The 18,326-nt window shown below is 49.4% G+C and overlaps 2 protein-coding genes across 3 annotated transcripts; both read right to left on the bottom strand.

The window, feature by feature from the left end:
• Positions 1-1,273: 1,273 nt before the first annotated feature.
• Positions 1,274-8,713, bottom strand: FOXRED2 (FAD dependent oxidoreductase domain containing 2). The gene is made up of 8 exons (XM_054386782.1): positions 8,205-8,713; positions 6,425-6,676; positions 5,703-5,972; positions 4,904-5,070; positions 4,093-4,258; positions 3,330-3,571; positions 2,283-2,453; positions 1,274-1,539 (listed from the first exon to the last, which is right to left on the bottom strand). Exons 1-8 carry the CDS (start codon positions 8,711-8,713, stop codon positions 1,274-1,276), a joined length of 2,043 nt encoding a protein of 680 aa, XP_054242757.1.
• Positions 8,714-9,680: 967 nt separating this feature from the next.
• EIF3D (eukaryotic translation initiation factor 3 subunit D) lies at positions 9,681-17,856 on the bottom strand. 2 transcript variants are annotated; one of them, XM_054386492.1, is made up of 15 exons: positions 17,785-17,856; positions 17,113-17,247; positions 16,776-16,821; positions 16,268-16,404; positions 16,079-16,164; positions 15,523-15,595; positions 15,279-15,394; positions 14,932-15,064; positions 14,179-14,326; positions 13,809-13,939; positions 13,282-13,367; positions 12,930-13,059; positions 12,351-12,493; positions 11,275-11,555; positions 9,681-9,828 (listed from the first exon to the last, which is right to left on the bottom strand). In XM_054386492.1, the coding sequence occupies exons 2-15, from the start codon at positions 17,233-17,235 to the stop codon at positions 9,815-9,817; spliced, it is 1,647 nt and encodes a 548-aa protein (XP_054242467.1). In that variant the 5' UTR covers positions 17,236-17,247; positions 17,785-17,856; the 3' UTR covers positions 9,681-9,814. The 2 variants fall into 2 exon arrangements, with proteins under 2 accessions (XP_054242467.1, XP_054242468.1); XM_054386493.1 differs by having other exon boundaries at positions 15,279-15,391.
• Between the last annotated feature and the right edge of the window lie 470 nt (positions 17,857-18,326).

Below are 18,326 nucleotides of genomic sequence, written 5' to 3'. Positions count from 1 at the left end.
TGGAAATCTTCCATCAGCAGCTACATCGCTAGCATAGCCCAGTATTCCCAGAGAGGAGAAAGAACTCATTTGTCATCTCCTGCACTGCTTCTCAGCTTCTCCAAGGATGGAGCAGAGGTGGAGCTGGAACTGGGGCTTTATAGAATCTGAAAGAGTGAGAGAGATTTAGGTATAGGTAGGTACACTCCCCACCCCCCACTCTGGGGTATCAGGAAGCACAAGTGCAGAGGGCTATATTCTAGATGCTGAGGGGCTGGAAAACATGTTGAGGTAAAAGGCTGTTCCCTCTTGCCCCTCCTCTTATTTCCTAGAAATCACATGGATGTTATAAGGTCAAGTTCAAAGCTCCTCTTGCTTTGCAACTTCAGGGCTATGAAAGAAGCTTAGAGGGAGGTGACAGACAAATGCACACAGCTGACAGAGGGAGCAATAAAGTCTCACTCAATGCTTGTAAGTTCTCAAGGTGGTTAGAGAGGATAAAATAAAAACTGAGCATTTTTAACAACATCAAGTCCCAAAACTTTCTTGATGGGACATAGTGCAAACAGGAGTGAAATTGGTCATGCTTTACAAAAGACAGAGGCTAACCTTTCAGGCTGCTTGGTGCAGAAGAAAGACGTGAGGACAGCAGAGCTGAACTCAGTGTAAGTCTGTGTCCCAGGCATTCCAGGCAAGCTCCTCACCCTTCAGGGATGGAAGAGTCCTTTGCGATGCTCTTTGGGAAATGACAGATTACCTGATCTAAATGGTAACTAAAAATACCCCTCTCCACATGAGCTCCACAACCACCCTAACTCAAATGCAGGTGAGATACTGGGAAGTTTGCCCACAGTACCGCTTTGGGATCTGGTGCACCAATGCAGCTTACAGCACCCAGGGGACAGAGAGCTGGCACAGGCAGAGCAGGTCACCTCTGGAGAGGTACGTGACATTTTGTTACCCAGGCGTTCCTGCACTCTCTTCCGTGACCCCTGGACGTCACTGCAGACATTGGTCTGCGAGATAAACACAAACACCATCTTCAGGCAACCATGAACTCTGCAAGGACGATGCAGGAACCTCAGCATCACTGGGTTTTGGCTCCTCGGTTATCCTTCAGAGCATCTTGGTCCTCTTTGTAACAGCAAGATCTGAGCAGGTCTTTGGCAATTCATGATCCCTGGAAGGCATGAGGATGGAAAATGTGCATGGCAAAGAGCAGAACCCTGCTGTGGATCTCTGTTACAATATTGTCACAACAGCACCTATAGGTTTCAGTGTGGAGCAAGAATGGTTAAAGCTCATCCTTGGCATTGACAAGATGCTGCAAGGGACGAACTGATATCACATGATCTCTCAGCAGCTGGTCCTGTGGCTCTCTGTGGCTGCCCGGGGGTCTGTCACCCAGCATGTCTGTGAGAGTGTAATCCTCCAGCAGGCCAGCTTCTGCCGCGCGGCGCAGGAGCCACTCACTCCCCAGGAGCCCTTGCATTCTCATGTACCCCTGCTGACAGAAGGGAGGCAGCTTCTGACGGGTGAAGGTGAACAGGAAACAGGACTCTGTAGGGGAAAGGATCAAAAATCACTCAGCAGAGACATTCTCTAGAGAAAAATTCCCATAAACTCTTGAGGACTCATTCAAATCAAGTGGCAGAGAGAATGGGGGAAGATGACTGGAGTTTCCCACCCAGAACCCGGCTCCACATGGCCACAGAATGATTGACTTAAATCCAGGAGATGAAAGGTGGAATCTCCAGTCTGTACTCTAGAGAAGGAGCTGTATCTGAGTTTGTAGCCCTCCAGTGTCTTCTTCATACCACAGAATTGCTTCCTTCTGAGTACCACGTAGAATTCTTCTAGAAGGTTACCAGACCAGCCTTCAGAAAGGGAGGCAGCTGAGGCTCTCTCTTACATCCCAGTACTTCCATTTCCCACAGGAAAGCAATCCCATCATAGGTATTTGAAAAGAGATCTGGTACCCGATGGCACAAATGGAGGAGGAAGGAAAGCTGCAGCTAGGAAAGGAACTGAGCCCAAACTCATAAACCTTTCCCTAAATCTGTGTGTGCCTGGGCCAGTCTCACTCTGGTGTTGAGCAAAAGCCCAGGCTATTTGGGAACATACACACACCACCCACACTCTTTACTGTCTTGGAAGTGCATCCAAGAGGTGTGACTGGAAGTGAGACCATCAGCTAGCTCACCACAGGCAGATCTCAGCATTTGCAGAAGAGATCACTCCTGTCCCTCATCCCTCACATCTCTCCTCCTCCTCCTGTCACCTCGAGCCTGCGCTCAAATTACCTGCAAAGAAATTGCGCAGGTCAGTGCTGAGGCAGTTCTCCAAGAACCGCCTCAGTGGCAGGATGTGAGCGTTCGGGGCTGTCCAGTCGGTCAGAAAGTCCTCCACAATGTGATGGATGGCATCTGGGCGGGGAAGAGGCCAGTCTGGGGGTCGAAGTTTCATCTCACGCTCTGCCAAGAGAGTATTAAGGGAATCTCTCAGAATCAAAATGACATTAAAAAGAACTTGGGAAGGGGAAAGCAGCTACAACAGCTGTTTCAGCTTTTGTCCTGACCTTTCAATCCCTACCTTCCTTTCATTTGCAATCCCCTCTGCTAGCTGTATCCTCAACAGCCCTGCTGCTGTACAGCTGCCCCTTGTCCCAGCCTGCAGTACTTTATCTCATTTCACTCCTGTTTCCCTTAGGCAAGAACTGTGAGATGAACTGAGCTGCATTCAAGCTTTAATGCTGCTACCCATCACACTTGGTTTTTTTTCTGTGCAAGGCACAGAACTTGACCCTCGATTTTTGGAGATGAAGGTTGAGCACACTCATTTCCCAAGGAAATCTCTTCTGAGCATGTTTGTTTGCTGGATACAACACTCATCTTCAAACACTTGCCTTTGGCTGCCTCTGTCACTCTCTGGCCCCTCAAACCTAGACTGGCCACAGACAGCAGCTGTCTTGTAGCAGCAACACTGAAAAACCCAGGCTCATCTACTGGGACTCTGCAAAATACACACAGGGTGCCAGACAAAGGGAAGCAAATATCTTATTTTTGTGGACAGGGAAATTTCCAGCATGCCTATTTGTTCCTACCCTCAAATGGTCTCTGATACAACCCACTCACCCCATGCTTCACATCAGTCTGACCAACAGAAACTCTTCCCAACTCCCAGCTTTTTTTTTCATCTCACATAGTGGTGGCAAGTGGCCCAGAGAATGGACATAAAGAAAGTGAAGGGAAAGGGTGTGCCCCACCACTGGCCTTTATTTGTGAAGTATCTCTGTCCCTCACTGTTTCATTCATATCAGGTAATTAGCAGGGAGAGGCAGGAAAGCTTACCTGTTGGGAGGCGTCTGTAATAGTAAATAACAGGGTGCAAAAAGTTGGACTGCCAGGCATGCTGTGCCTCTCCCACAGCTCGATTGTAGTAGAAGACATCCTTGTCATCCCCAGAGAAATTCCTCCCATACTCCATGATGACCACAAACATCCCGTTGGGAGCCTTCCTCCCCGTCTGCATTTCCAGTTCAGCCAGGACTCCAACTGGGTACTCTTCCAGGTATTCAAAGGCTGTGGTGTTCCTGTGAATTGCAACCAAAACCATCAGACTTTTCCACCAAAGAAAAGCCAGCTGGGATCCAACAACCCTTCAGCTGGTTGAGGCTAAGGCCAAGGAACCAGCAGATAGTAATTATTTTTGGTCATTACATATATGGGCTGGACTTGATGCAAAGCTTATGAAGGCGGAGGATACTGTTACAAGGCTCCATTAATCTCCTGTATTATGGGATTCCTCTCTAAATTAGCACTGCTCAAGGAAAGCTTTTCCCTGGGGACAGGAAAAAAAGGTACTACACCCCTGGGCTGAGAGGGAAGGTCTGGACCGTGTCAGCCTTTTAAGAGAGGAAAGTAATTGGCAGAATTGGGCATACTGGCACCAGTTGTGATAGCAGTACAGGTACTGAGGTGGCTGCCTATGTGATGGCAACGTCCTTATGCAGCAATGAAGCAATCTGTGTGGTGGTACTATGGGAAGCAATGGTAAAGAAAAAGAAATTAAACGATGGAGAGCAGTGCTGGGAATAATTACTCACTCACTCACTCTCTCAGCAGTATGATGTCAGCCAGGACACTGAACATCTGGTAGAGGCCTGAGGCCTCATTCACCCTCTTGATGATGGAATTGGTCAGCTGTGTAATAGGGTAGACTGTGGACGGCCAGGGGACACCATGGTGACGGTTTTCCAATAGGCGGTGGACTGCACGAGCTAAGATTGAGAGAAACACAGACAATTTATCAGAAACACAAGCTTCTGCTCTTAGGAAATCCAATGTCTCTGCTGCAGCACACACAGCTACCAGCAGGACACAATAAATAAGCTTTACAGCTCATCCATGCTCAGGATCCCCCATCCCAGTCACTGGTAACTGCAGTGCCCTCTGAAAGCTGATGTGATGCTAAGTGGTTGGTAAGGGGGTGGGGGGTCCTCAGGGATATTTTATTACTTCTGAGCTGTCCTTTAATGATAAGGATGGACACACACATAAAGACAGAAATTCTCTCTACTGCCCAGAGCCGCTGGGTTTTAACTCCACAGCACAGACCTCTCACACACAGCCTGTCACGAGGCAGAGCATCTGGCAGGCAGAAATCTATTGTGTTACATAAATAAGAGACAACGGGCAAGAGAGACACAAGACAAAACAAAGACAGACAACCAAAACCTTCAGATATGACCCCAAGTCACTTCTCCTGTGCTTCAGATGACACAGCTGCAGCTTGCAATGTTTTGTCCTTCTTATTGCCCTCACAAGACCAAGGGTGATCTCTTTCCAGCAGCAAGCTATGAACTATTCCTTCAAAATGAGGAACAATTCCCACCTCTGCCCTTTCTGTACACCCCAGAACTCACTTGTATACCGGAATCCATGGATAAAGCCCCCAGCAGATTTCCTGAAGTCAACAGAATGGCTAGCAGTGCCAAGAACAAAGAGCCCCCGAGTGCTTCTGGACTCATAGTTGGGATTGATCTGAGGATACTTCTTTTTATACCCTTTTCCTGGCATCATTTTAAGGGATCTGAGGTGCAAAAGAGAAGAGCAGACTGTCAGAAAGTGTGGGGATGGAAAAATAAAAAGGGTTTATGAAAAGGCACACATTCTGTTGCAGCCACACAAGACTCTGCTTCGTGCCCCCACTGTCTTCCATGGGATTTACTACTACAAGAAGGATCTTCCAGAAGGCAAGGCTGAACATCTCAAGGTAGCTCTGGAGAAGATCAAATCCCAGCCTGAGCCACTGACAGAGAATTTTGGAAGACAGTAAAGTATCATTTTCAACTGCAGGATGCACTAAGAGATAAACCAAGGTGGAGTGAAGGTTGCATCCTCAGGGAAAAAAGTAGACAAAACCTTTCTGTAGCCATCTGCACCTCTACCACCCTCATTCCAAAAATATTGCTAGACTTCTCCAGGTGACGAGACGTTAAGTTCCAAAGACACAATTCTTATGTCACCCAGGTCCCAGCCTGGCTGTTTGCTCAGTCATAGAGCCTGTCAGTCAGAAGGCAGTGGTACACGTTCCCACTGTGGGACAGCTGTAGCTGAAGGGTAAACAAGGGACTGTGCAGGAACGATAGCTCAGAGCATGTGGAGGTCTGAGCAATACTGCCAGGAGGGGAACCTCCCTTTCCTCCTACTTGCTCCCCTCACCTGTTGTAGATAGAGAAGTCAAAATTCCAGCCCAGGCAGCGGATGACACGGTCGTAAGGAGCACGGGTGGCAAAATTGTCCAGTTCATCCTGTGGCAGGGTGATGGAGTCAATGCCTGCAGTGGTGTTCCTGTCCTCCAGGTAGAACCGGAGTGTGATGTGCAGCTTTCCTTTCTTGTCCTTGACAATAGCCAGATCTTCCAGGTCCCCCTCCAGAAGCCCGTCCAGAGATTTCAGCTGGTAGGTGTCCAGAAGGCCATTGTTAATTGCTCTATGAAAAAAGAATGTGCAAGAATGGTTAAAAGATGGGAGAAGAAGTGGGATCCATGGTTCTGTCTCAGCTGCTAAAAATAAGACGCCTTTAGCAGGCATCCCACACTCCTGTGCAAAGGCTATCCCCAGAGCCTCAGGGCTCACAGGAACAGCATCCTTGGAGGGTGTAATCAGCGTTTTGGTTCTCCTCTGTGATTGGAATCAAGGCAACGCTTTTTAATGATACATTTTCCAAAGAGGTATTTTCCTAGTTCACAGACTCCAAAGAGCTGTGTGTGAAATACCATCAAGCTCCTATGTTCAGCAACTACAACCTGGACTGCTTTAAACAAACAACCTAAGATAGAAGGCATAACGTTTTCTCTGCAACATGCAGGACCACAGCACATCCTGTGCCAGTCCAACTCATCATCTGGGCAACAAGTGATTCTCCTTGAAACAGTTTCCTACCTCAGATCCCCGACGTAGTGGGTGGCCCATGAGAGGCGCACGCGGGACCGGCTCACCATATGGATGAAGTTCGTGACGCCTAGAATGTTCTCTGCTGTCTCAAAGGCTGAGTTCCCTCGGCCCAAGATCAACACGGTTTGGCCAGCAAAATCCTCTGGGTTGATAGACACAGTCTCATAACCCTCGACATATTCTGAGCCAGGAAAATTCACCACGTTGGGGACCCATGTCCCAGTAGCAACCAATAAAGAGCTGCAAAAACAGAGATAGCACTTGGGAATGCAGGAATTAAGAGAATGAGGCCATCGCTTCATCTCCTCACTCATTTGTCCTCCCACTGTGGAAGATGGCTGTGATGTACACCCTGCAGCCACACTGGATCAGCTACACAGGTCATGATTTCAAAAGAAACCTCTCTCCAGTTTTATCTAATGATCTGCTCCTCTTTTCCCTATCCTCAGGCCAACAAGAAGGAACATCATTATATACATCATTATATATAGCAAAAGTCAGTGTGGATGTCATGCAGATATGTCAGATTGCTGAATGTGTGAGTACTACTCCTATGTCCTCACTGGTCATAAACACAGTACTAAAGTTTTACAGGCTTGGTCATATGTGGCTTAAAAAAGTACTCTGATAAAATTTGTACAGTAGAGCCTAAGTAATTTTTAAGAGGGACAGAAAATGGTTTCAATATTTTAAAACCTAACTTCCAGTCATAAAAACACACTGGCAACATCAGTAATGGTTAACACCAAAATTAAGTAATCTTTTCATATCTCTCCACAAGAAATTCTACTTGAATCTTAAGGACATTTTTCTGACATAGATGGCAACACCAGGCAGCCCAGGTGAGCACCACAGTGCGCTGTCCCAGTCTTGCTCATGCAGCTCCCAAGAGCACAATTTGCTTGCAGTGTGTGGGTGCCCGGGATTGCCTTCTGTCCTCTGCCAGCCTGCCAGGCAACGCACCTCCAAGTGACAGCCAGCAAGACCTGCTGTTGTGGAGCTGAGATTCTCAGGAGGTGAGAAATACACTCCGTATGCTCACAGAGTAACTTCTAGGTTTTTAGGAATACAGCTCAATGGAGGTACAGGATACACGTGCACAAATATGATAAAGGGAATTCAGGGACCAGCAGCCATGAGTGTTATTTCTCACAGGGGGCTCCCCCAGCTGCAACAGCCTCACTTTTTTCTGGTTTCCCTCTGCCAGATTTGTGCTAGTCCTGGGCTTCAGGACTAGCTTCTCTTCTAAGAGAAGTGAGATGTCACTGCACTGACTCACCTGAGTTTGTAATAAAGGCAGCAGTAAAAAGTATAACTGTGGTTTTGTTTTGGGTTGTTTTTTTTTTTTTTTTCCCCACAGAAAACAGTTATTTAGGGATAAACTAAAAGTGATTTATCAAGGATGGATCCTGTGATAATGGCAATCACAGTCAGTTTGTGTCCGCTCTGCCAACTACTCAGCTGTCTGAAGCATAATGTTGCACATGAAAGGCAACACCTTCCCAGGGGCAGGTATTACACCCACCTCACTGATCCCAGTAAAGTATTTTTCTCCTGTGATGGTGGTTAAGGCTGTAAGAGGCTGGGATACCTCCATCTTTGGAGATATTCATGCCTCAACAGGGCAAGGCTGGGACAACTTGATATCACTGGTCCTGCTTTGGGCAAGGGACTTAAATGAAATTACCTTTACGGGTCGCTTCCAGCCTAAGTTATTCTGCAATTTTGTTAGTTTGAAGATGCTCATGGAAAGCAGTGTGGCTATTACCTGCACTTGTAGTTCTGTCTGTCCTGGTCAGTCAGAAGGAAATAGTGGCCATTCCAGGCTTGCTTGTTCTCCTCAAGTGTCACATGGATGATAGCTGTGTTGTACTGAACTTGCAGCTTCAGTAGGGAAGCAAAGTCCTCCAGGTAATGCACCATTGTGTCAGCATCAGGGAAGAAATCATGAGAGTAGTGTTTGAAAAGCAGACGGCGGTCGTGGCTGAGGAGGGAGTTCCAGTCATGGCGGAGGTTGAACTCACTGTTGGACTTGCCTGTGTACCGCTTGTTGATGCTGATGAGCTTGCGGTGGCGAGGGTAGAGGGCGAAGAAGCTGCCAGGTGCATGGCTCCGCTCAAAGACGATGTAGTCTCGGTTGGCTTGCTGGAGGAAATAGGCTGCCTGCAAGCCTGAGGGGCCAGCCCCAATGATGCAGTAGTCGTGGTAGAGGAAAGTAGCACTGCTCACCACGCACAACGCCAGCCCCAGGAGTGTCCTGCAGACTGCTGGGGCCATGACAGGGCTGGGACAGCCACCCCTGCAGGGGAGAGGACCGGGGAGATGGGCATCACCCAAGGGATTAGCAGTTTTAGGTATGGAGGCCTGCAGGCAAGCAACTCCAGCTGATGGAGGCCTCACTGCAACGGCCTCTGCTGGCTGGTCCTAGCCTACCCCCTGCCCAGGCCTGGTCTCCATAACGCCACCACCCCACCTCAGGGCTCCATGCAAGGACAGAGGTGTCAGGGCAGAGCCCCATTCCCTGACAGCCAATAGTAAAGAGGATCCCAGACCTTCCAACGAACGGACACCCAGGGCCACCTGTCTCAGCCAGTATCAGACAATATGGGGTCAGCAGGCGACAAGCTGCGGCAGCACATGTGGACTAATGGCCCCTGCGCTCCAACAGCCAGCGTGAAAGGGAGACGCGAGCCTGTCAACCAACGGGAAATGCGGTGCCCCGCGCTGCCCTCGCTCCCCCACCAATAGGGACCGGCCTTGACCCCGATCCCCCTCCCGCTCCCGCCCAATAGCGTGCGGGGCGTGGCCGCCCTTCGCGAGGTGCTGCACATGATGCGCGGCGCACCTGGAGCGCGGGGCCGCCGCCAGCCGGCTGGACCCGTCCCGCCAACGGCCGCACCTCCACCGCCGAGCTCGCTCTGCTCCCCGCCTCCCGCGCCGCGCACGCGCCGGGGGGGGGCCCAGGGCAGCGCAGCCACTCCCGCCCAGACGGCAGGGAAGGGGAGGTGCGCGCGCCAGCCCCCGCCCCTCACCGTATCACGTGACGCAGCCCCCTCTCTTCCCGCCGCCGTTCGCGTACCACGTGCCGGGGGAATGCTGGGGGGGCGGGGGGAGAAACAGGGGTTCCGCGCTTAAAGGGACAGGAGAGCCATGGAATGAACACGGCCACTACTCTGGCCCCGGCCGTCACCCCGCCCCGCACCCCCGTCCCCAGCCACGCAGCACACAGCGCCACTTTGCCGAAGTAACTTTATTGCGCTTCCTCGCCCCTTCAGACTTATTTGCAGAACGGCCGCGGGCCAAGGAAGAGCTGACACCCACCCCCTCAAGGAGAGGGAGACGAGTCCAGGCACTGCCACCCCCGTTCAGTAGCTGCGTTCAGCTCTCTTCCTCTGAAAGAGAACAGAAAGGCATGAAGGGAATGCAGCAGGGGAAAGAAAAACACCCAAAAGCTCAAACCAAACCCCTGTGAAGGAAATGATAAAAGGACTGTTAAATGTCATCTGGTCCAACCTCCCACACTGAGCAATGGCATACTCAACTAGATGTTGCTCAATGCCCCATCCAGCTTGGCCTTGAATGGTTCCAGGATGAGGCATCCCCAACTTCTCTGGGCAAACCTGTTCCACCTTTACTGTAAAGAATTTATTCCTAATATCTAACCTAAATCTACCCTCTCCCAGTGTGAAACTGATCCTCTTCGTCCTATCACGGCACTCACTGAGCCCCTCCCCATCTCCCTTATAGTCCCATTTTAAGTACTGAAAGACTTCAGTAAGGTCTCCCTCGAGCCTTCTCCAGGCTGAAAAACTCCAACTGTCTAAGCCTGTCCTCACAGCGGAAGTGCTCAAACCCCAATGCTCATGTTGAAGGTCCTTCTCCGGACCTGCTCAGCTGGTTGTTGTCTTTTTTTATGCTGGAGGCCCCAGAGCTAGCACAGTGCTCCAAGAGAAAACAAGCCTGCCACTTAAAGGAGATTCATCCCACCTCAGCACACCTGTTGTCATACCCTCACCACCCCCAAGGCCTGTCCATCAGCCAAGGCCACATGAATCTCATTTGGAATTACACAATCTACATTCCTGAACAAATTACACAGCAACCTAGAATCTCCATAGGGAAAACTAAGGCAGATAGGCTAAGTTTGCAACCTTAAAACAAAAGAAGCTGTAACATATTTTATACATCACAGAAGAGTTCTAGCGTCAAGCCATTTCCCACTGTCCTTGGCACACACAGATCACATGTCAGAGATCACGTGGTTTTAGGCAGCAAAGCAAACAGTTGTCCACTGTGGCTCCACCAATCCTCTGAAACTCCCAGGCTGACCAACTAGTGATTGCTCAACAGTCACTTGCTAAAAGCCTTCACTGAGTTACCTCAATCAGGATGGTCACCATGCAATTTTAAAGGTGTCATCTTACAGTTGGATTCCCCTTTCTACAGCTTTAGTAAAATAATATCCCAATACAAACCAGCAGCCATCTGCTTGCACAGATGCTGGGGCAGCTGAATGAAGGGCCTCTTGGCAGGCTTCGTTTTCCCAGATGGACCTCTGGACATGGGTCCTCACCCTTGATAATATCAGTCCTCATTCAGCATTACCCATACATGGCAAAACATCTGTATTTCCAAATATTAGCTTTTTTTGCTTCCAGCAGAGTACTCCCAATGTCACTCACACCTCTTCCACCACTGAGTCCCATCCTCAAGACCCCAGATTCTCCAGCCTTGCTTCCCTCCTGTTACAGCACTGTTACCTCATCCTTCAGATCTGGTCAACCCTCTTGTATAGACCAGACCACTTAAAAGCATAAGTCACTCAGTATGCTACAAACCTTCCTCCTCCTCTTCTTCCTCCTCATCCTCCTCATCTTCATCAGAGCTGAAGGTGCCATCAGGCAAGCTGTAGATCCGGATCACCTGCTTGTTGGGGTCCTTGAGGATGAGGTACTTCCCCTCATCCAGCTTCATGCAGATGTCAATGACGCACCTCAGGATGCCCCAGGCGTTCTCTATGCTCAGGTTGATTTGGCTGGCGAACTCATTTGGCTTGAACTGCTGCGTGCCCAGTATCACGTGGCGAGCCGAGTCCTTCACGTGGTAACGAGACACATACCTGGGTGGGGGCAAGAAGAAACCAGAGGAATATCAGGAGATTAAGCCCAGCTAGAAGAAAGGCACCATAAAAAAGCAGCATGATCATACTAGTTTTGTTTTCTCAGCTGAAAAGTCGTAACACTCAAACACTGAAAGCTAAAAGGATCTCCTGGCTAACAAAGCTGTCAAACAGTGATGTATCGGAACCCTTCCACCACACCAAATCAGATGAGATAGTACAGAAGATACAGAAAGATTAGTCCCACAGGTAAAAATTAAGCAATACCACAATTAGCCTGGAGTCTGGAATTAAACAGATGGAAACACATGAGTCTCATATCTGAGGATGGAACCCAGGGCTGCAGAACCACCAGAACTGAGTTAGCAAACGCCTCCTGCTCATTATCCACAGCACAAACTTGATTATTTCAAGCTGACAGCTCAAAAAGGCCCAGGGCACTATTTCTCCTCCCCCCAATTTCTCAGTAACAAGGCACTGAGGATCTGAATCCTATTCCTGACAGGTAGCACAGTTGCTGAGAGCTGCAGGTTCCACCTGCCCATCACATTTCTGAGGTCTCACAAAGCTCGTCACCATGCATGGCACATCACCAAGATGCTGAAGGCAAGCAGCTTATACTGAGGCAGCGGGCACATGGCAAACCTTTCCCTCTCAGCCACTCAAAACATGGGGAGATTTTATGATTACTCCTTCTACAAACACTCCACTTTAACAGAGACTGGGTTAAATAATGGGAAATGCACTTGATTTGGTGCATGTTTGCACAGGTTAAGTGTGAAGAACGCATCTTACCCAAGTTTGAGATACTCTGATCCAGCCAGCAGTGCGCAACATGTCCAGCGAGCTAATTTGTAGCTGTTGTTTTTCAGCTCTGTGGCTATCACAGCCCCTCTCTGAGAGTCAAGCTTCTGGCGCCAGTCCACTCCATTGCAGTACTGAGAGAAGAATCAAAACTACAGTCAACCTAACAAGAAAGCAGTTGTCACTTCAGCCACCCTGACATCACACAGGGAATTTTCTCCCAATCTACCTTATGCTAGCACAGGAGGGAACATGAACAGCAGCCTACAGGGAAAGCCCTTGCACTGGAAGGGAGAAATGTGAACAGCAGGGATTGGCCAGTCCTGGTTAGAAAAGGAAGTTTGCGAGGCAAGAGACCCACTGTGCCACAAACCTGGGAACAAGAGGGCTCAAACCAGCTACCTCACATCTGGGGAAGAATCCCATCAGCATCAATGTTACACTGCCCTGGTGGAACATAACCGCCCCAGGGACACTGCCAGATGTCTGTCTTGCTTGCCTGCGGTACCTGACATGTCAGGCAGCAGTGAAGCAGTTAAGAGCTAGCTTTGGAATCTCATTCCTCCTCACCCTGGAATCCCACTCGTTCAGAGTTTTGATGTTGATGAATGACACTTCTCCATTAGCTCCTGTCATTACTCCATCATGTTCACAGCGGACAATGAGATCTATATCATCCCCTAGCTTCCACCTTCGGTACCTGCCAATGCACAATTCAGTTAGTTATTTCCAATCCTTGCTCTCTTCCAGATTCATGCAAGACCTCAGCAAAATCCTTGCACCCTTTAACTGTTCACTGTGAGGACATCTAGGAATCCTCTCATGGTAAAGCTTCTACCAATAACACTCTTGTTTTCCTTTTGTATAATGCTGCCATCTTTCCCCCTTGTCAAACCTAGCCATCAGAGAGAGATTAACAAACCTGTATGCAACAGAGGCTACTTCATTTTTATCCATGTCATCCTCCACAAAGGGGTTTGGGTTGGGGAATTTGTATTTTTCCTTTCCCTGCAGAAGAAAATAGAAAGGCATGTTAAGAGAAAAAATGTGAAGGAGTGCTCTCCTCCTGGGTAAATATTCTCTTAGGGCACCAGTAGCTGATTTCCTTGAACTAGAAAAATGCTGAACTGAGAAGCCTCATCTTCACATCACTCACTTTGCTTTAAGTAGTACTTCTCCTGGCACTTCAGCCTCACTAAGTGTACTCAGAAGTCTGCCTGCTCCACCAATGGGAGTGGGATTTCTTCTTTGTGGAATAAAGGTGAAAATCTTTCTACCAGTTACACTGCTCACTGGAAGTAACCTTACCTATTTTGAAACTGGAGTATCAGCGTAACATACCTCTGTCAATTAAACTGCTTTTGTGCTTTAGTAAAGCAGCCTTAATGAAGTGTCTCCTTCAGACTCTCTGAAATACAGACCCTACCACCCATCACTGCTTGACCTTACCATCCTCAGGCACTGCTGAGAGAAGTTATGATTGATGTAGGTAGCTTCCATGGCAAGGTTGCGTGGAGAATTAAAGGAGTTGCCCTCTTCCTGTGGTGGTTCATTGGCTGTTTCACTCACTGTCAGGAGGTCTGGGGATAAAACCAGACACCAGTAGTTATACTCAAAAGAGGGGGTAACTATGTCAGCTTCACTGCCCATCCAACCCCACAGTGGAGCAGATCACATTAACCCTACACCTAGCAAGTGTACTGCAGTAATCAGGCTGTTCCAGGGGTCTCAGCCTGAACACTGAGACAAAATCAAAAAAGCATAAAGATTAGACTCTTTATCTACTACAGCAGAAATGTCTTTCATGACTTTTCCTCACCAAAATCTGAATTGTCTCTCTTGTCAAAGAAAAGCTTGGAGCCAACTCTCTGGACAATGATGTCCCAGGAATACACGGAGCGAGTGCAGCTCATCAATGTGGCCAGGATGGCATCTGTGGCAAACACATTCCCTTGGGTCTTGGCCAGCTATGGATACAGAAGATGGAGAAAATTGTGTTTCAGCAGCAAGAGACACCTTTTCGCTTCCCCATTCAGGACAAGTGTTAGTAAACCAGATCATTGATGACTTTTCCCATGCTGAGGAAGCTGGACTGGTAGGTACAACACTCACTGTTAGACAAAGCATCAGGTACCACCCAGTAATGCAGGCCCACCTTCACCCAAACATAAGAAACCTGTTACAACAAATGCTAATGCTGCTGGGACAAGGCATGGCTCCTTAGTGATTATTGGACCACAGAGAGAGATCTCTGACTCTTCCTCATCTCCAAACCCAGAAACTCCCAAGAACCAGATCTCTCACAGGGAGATTTATTTCCCAACACATCTCAAGTACCAGTTTGCTTGCCTTTCCAGAACAACAGCTTTACCGTGACCAGTACTCTATGTTTTGTATTCATCTAGGTCTGCCTCAGACTTAAGAACAGTAATGATACCAGCTAATGCTTCTTTTCCCCTGCAAGCTTAGGGATCTGGAATTTTCATGCCATTATCTCATGGTGACAGCTGGTGCTGAACAACAGCACGCACTGGGAAACACACTTTTGGGATTCACAAGCCAGTTAACGTACCTTTCGGATAACTGGGTCATCAGTAGTAGTGACAGTATGGAAGATGCGCTTAATGCTCCTCAGCAGCTTCTCATTTCTTGTTGTAATGCGGTCAAAGGCTTTATCATAGTATTCTAGGGCTCCACAGCACTCTCTGCAAAGGGAAAAGGACCATCTTGATATCTCCCCTATAGATACCACCAGCTAAGAACCACACAGGACAGAGGGCCCTGTTGAGCATTCTATTACCTCTCCCTGCTTTGGGTACCTCAGTATGAACTTCAGAACCAGGCCAGAAGCTTGCTCTCCTGCTTTCCAAAAATCCAGTCAGATCAGAGAGCAAGCACACAGCTGCTTTAGGAACTCACATGTCTTGTGGCTCTGACACCTCCAGGTAACGCATCTTCATCAGCCGAGGGAAATCCATCTCTTCCTTCACCTCCCAATCACTGCGAACTTCAACGGAGGAGTCACGAGGCTTCTGCTGTGCAGCCAGAGGTAGGACAGAGAGAGAGAAATGGAGGCATAGCAAATCAGGATTTGTGCAAGAGGAGGTGCCCCATGAGTGCAGCCTGAGAAACACTGCACGCAGAAGAAAGCTTGGTAGTTTACCTGTGACTTTTGGTCCCACTTCTGCCTCACTCCAAACTGCTTCTGAAACTTCTTCTGTAGGCGCAAACGATCTCTGAAATGACAAACAGGAGAAAAGCTGTGAAGAATTCTCGATTCCCACATGCCACAACCATTCCTAAGCTTCCAAACTGCCACCAGAGGAGCAACACTTTCAGGCACTGAGCCACTGCAACATTTGCTGAGATGTCTGTTGATCCAGATGCCCAAGGCATTGAAAGCTCTGTTCATTATTCTAAGCGGCTCTTCAAATATTTTTATCTCCAAAGACTGCAGTACAGTTTCCAGAAAGGGTACTTTGAAGGGTCATGTTTACTTTCCAGACACGATTAAAAAAATCCTTCTAAATTCTTCAATAGCTGTCTGAAACCCATGCTTCTAACTACCAGTGCCATCAGCAAAACGTTGGACTGGAACTATCCTGAAATTCTTCCTTGCTGTTAGCTCCAGTGGGTTGTTACAGTAAATTCACACCTTTACCAACAGTATGTTCACAGACTCCAACTCAAGCATGGTACGCTTATATCCAAGGCCTCACCTCTCCTTCTGCTTGGCACTCTTTGGAAGAGTCTGCATGCTGAACTGCGGCATGTTCCGCCGGTCCTTGTCTCGACGAAGGTTCCTCTGCAGAAATGATGGAAAGAAAAAAAAAAAAAGGGATGACAGTTGCAAAATAGTTCCCAGCTGCTGAAGCTCTTTTCTGAGCCTCTTTCTGAACACACATTACCTGTGCAAATCGCATACGATTCCTCTGGTACGCTGTTTTCTGGGTTCGTGTTGTATCCACCAGCTGGAAGCTGGTCTCATCCTCCTCATGGAAATAGGCATATTGACTTCCACCTCCAAACTGCGATGAGTACTTGTCTGGATATAACAAAGCATGCTTCCAGGAAATAAACCCTAGCACTTTCCACCTTTCTCCCTCTTAATTCCTTCCAACTGCCTCCACCTAAGTCTGATGGGACTCCTGCCTTACATGAGCATATCTTCTCCCCCTCCATGCCTCCCTGAGAAGCCCCAGTCATGATGCTGTAATAAAAATCAGGAAAAGGCCCTAAGGACAGGGAGAGCCCTACAGAGCTCTCCCAAAGGTGAGGCATAATTTAAGAAGTCTCTCTTGCTGAGGTGTGCAGGTAACCACCAGCGTGGGCGTGTGAGACATGAAAGCTGGAATGACACTTGAAGAAAACTTTGTAGGAAATAAACCGGAGGCGCAGCCACCTGACAGCACGTACTTGTGTATCTTTTATCCTGATACGTAGCTCCTGTCCAATCAGCCACCTAAAAACAGACACAAAGTATTAATATGGCGTTTCCCCCGTCTCTGACTTAATACATGCAGTGCTTTAGGCAGAAGCAGCAAGCACTGCTGTTCAACTCCCAGTTCTGCATGCCATCCTTGCTAACTGTTCCCATCCATGTTACATCTTAGGACACATTGCAAAGGGTGTCAGAAGAGCAATTATAGTAGTAAGAAGTGAAAACCGGTGACAGTACACAGAGGTGGTATGCCAAAAGGCACATGGAGCTCATTCGGCAGCCGCCCAGTGTGATGTGGCACTGTGGAGATACCTTGCCGAGACGGTCTCCTTTGCTGAAGGGCTGGTAGGGCATGTCCCTGAACTGTTCAGGTACAGCACACGGGCCCCAGCCAGAGGGGTTGTCCTGGATCACAGGGGTCACGAATTTCGCCATTTTTTCAAACGTCTAAAGAAAAAAAAACCAAAAAACAAAAAACAAACAAACACCAAAACCCCCAAACACTCAGGTACTGCACGGTGAGCCCCGCCGCAGGCCGTGACACCCGCTGGGGTGGGGCACTGGAGCCCGCGGCCTTGTACCAGCACAGGCCAGGACGGGGTGTCACAGTGAGGGGTACGTAGACAGGTCCCCTCTGCCAGCCGGGCCACATCGAGGTTAATGGCTGGGGTGAAAGGGGGAACCCCGTTCGCTGCTGCCACTGTGTATGTATGGGGAGAGGCGGCGACCCGGCCACTACCGGAACCTGTGGCGGCTGCGCCGGGGGTAGGCTGGGGGTCCCGATACTCGCGTACGAATGTCAGTAGGGCACGGGGGAACCCCGTTCGCTGCTGCCACTGTGTGTGTATGGGGAGAGGCGGCGACCCGGCCACTACCGGAACCTGTGGCGGCTGCGCCGGGGCTGGGCTGAGGATCCCGATACTCGCGGACGAGTGTCAGTAGGGCACGAGGCTACCCCGGGAGCATTCCCAGCGCACCCCTCACCTGTGTGGCCCCGTCACGGCCCCGATGGCGGTGGATACAGCTGTAGCGCTAGCGGCAGCTACGCGGAAAAGGGCCGCGCACAGCCCCGGCCCGCCTATTAGGCGTCAGCGCTGCGCGACAACCGCGCCGCCAAGCGCTGCTGTCGTAAAAGCTTAAAAAAAAAAAAAAAACAAACAAAAAAAAACCACCACCACAACCCAACAACAACCCAAACCCAAAAAAACACACCAAAACGCAGAGGAGGAGAGCGCAGCTGCCGTAAACCGTCCCCCTTGGGTACATAGTACGTCCCAGCCATAGAGCCGCAGAAGCATCGGGCTAGAAAAGCTGCCGCCGGTGGCGGCTGAAGCCGAGCGCTGCTATGGCCCGCTCCGCCGAGAGTGGCCGTACTGAGGGCGCGGTTGCCGGAGTTTCCGTCTGTGTCCGGCTTCATGTCTGGGTGCTTCGGAGACATCGCCTCTCCCTTTTGCTGAGGGACCGGCTCGCTGGGAACGGCTCCGTGGCCCACGCACGCCGTGAGGCTGCGTCCCTTGCGGCGTGTG

The sequence above is a fragment of the Indicator indicator genome, chromosome 14 (genome assembly GCF_027791375.1).
Source record: "Indicator indicator isolate 239-I01 chromosome 14, UM_Iind_1.1, whole genome shotgun sequence".
Classification (NCBI taxonomy): domain Eukaryota; kingdom Metazoa; phylum Chordata; class Aves; order Piciformes; family Indicatoridae; genus Indicator; species Indicator indicator.
This window is presented reverse-complemented; position numbering and strand designations above follow the sequence as displayed.

Bases quoted from the DNA above. Each gene is read 5' to 3' on its own strand.
- FOXRED2 (XM_054386782.1), bottom strand. From the start codon at position 8,713: ATGGCCCCAGCAGTCTGCAGGACACTCCTGGGGCTGGCGTTGTGCGTG. The intron at 6,677-8,204 runs GTAATAGCCACA...CTGTTTTTGCAG, and splicing joins AGACAGAACTACAAGTGCAG to CTCTTTATTGGTTGCTACTG. The intron at 2,454-3,329 runs GTAAGCTTTCCT...CTCTCTTGGCAG, and splicing joins TTACAGACGCCTCCCAACAG to AGCGTGAGATGAAACTTCGA.
- EIF3D (XM_054386492.1), bottom strand. From the start codon at position 17,235: ATGGCGAAATTCGTGACCCCTGTGATCCAGGACAACCCCTCTGGCTGG. The intron at 13,368-13,808 runs GTAAGGTCAAGC...TTTCTTCTGCAG, and splicing joins CTCAGCAGTGCCTGAGGATG to GGAAAGGAAAAATACAAATT. The intron at 13,060-13,281 runs GTTTGTTAATCT...GTGCATTGGCAG, and splicing joins GTAGCCTCTGTTGCATACAG to GTACCGAAGGTGGAAGCTAG.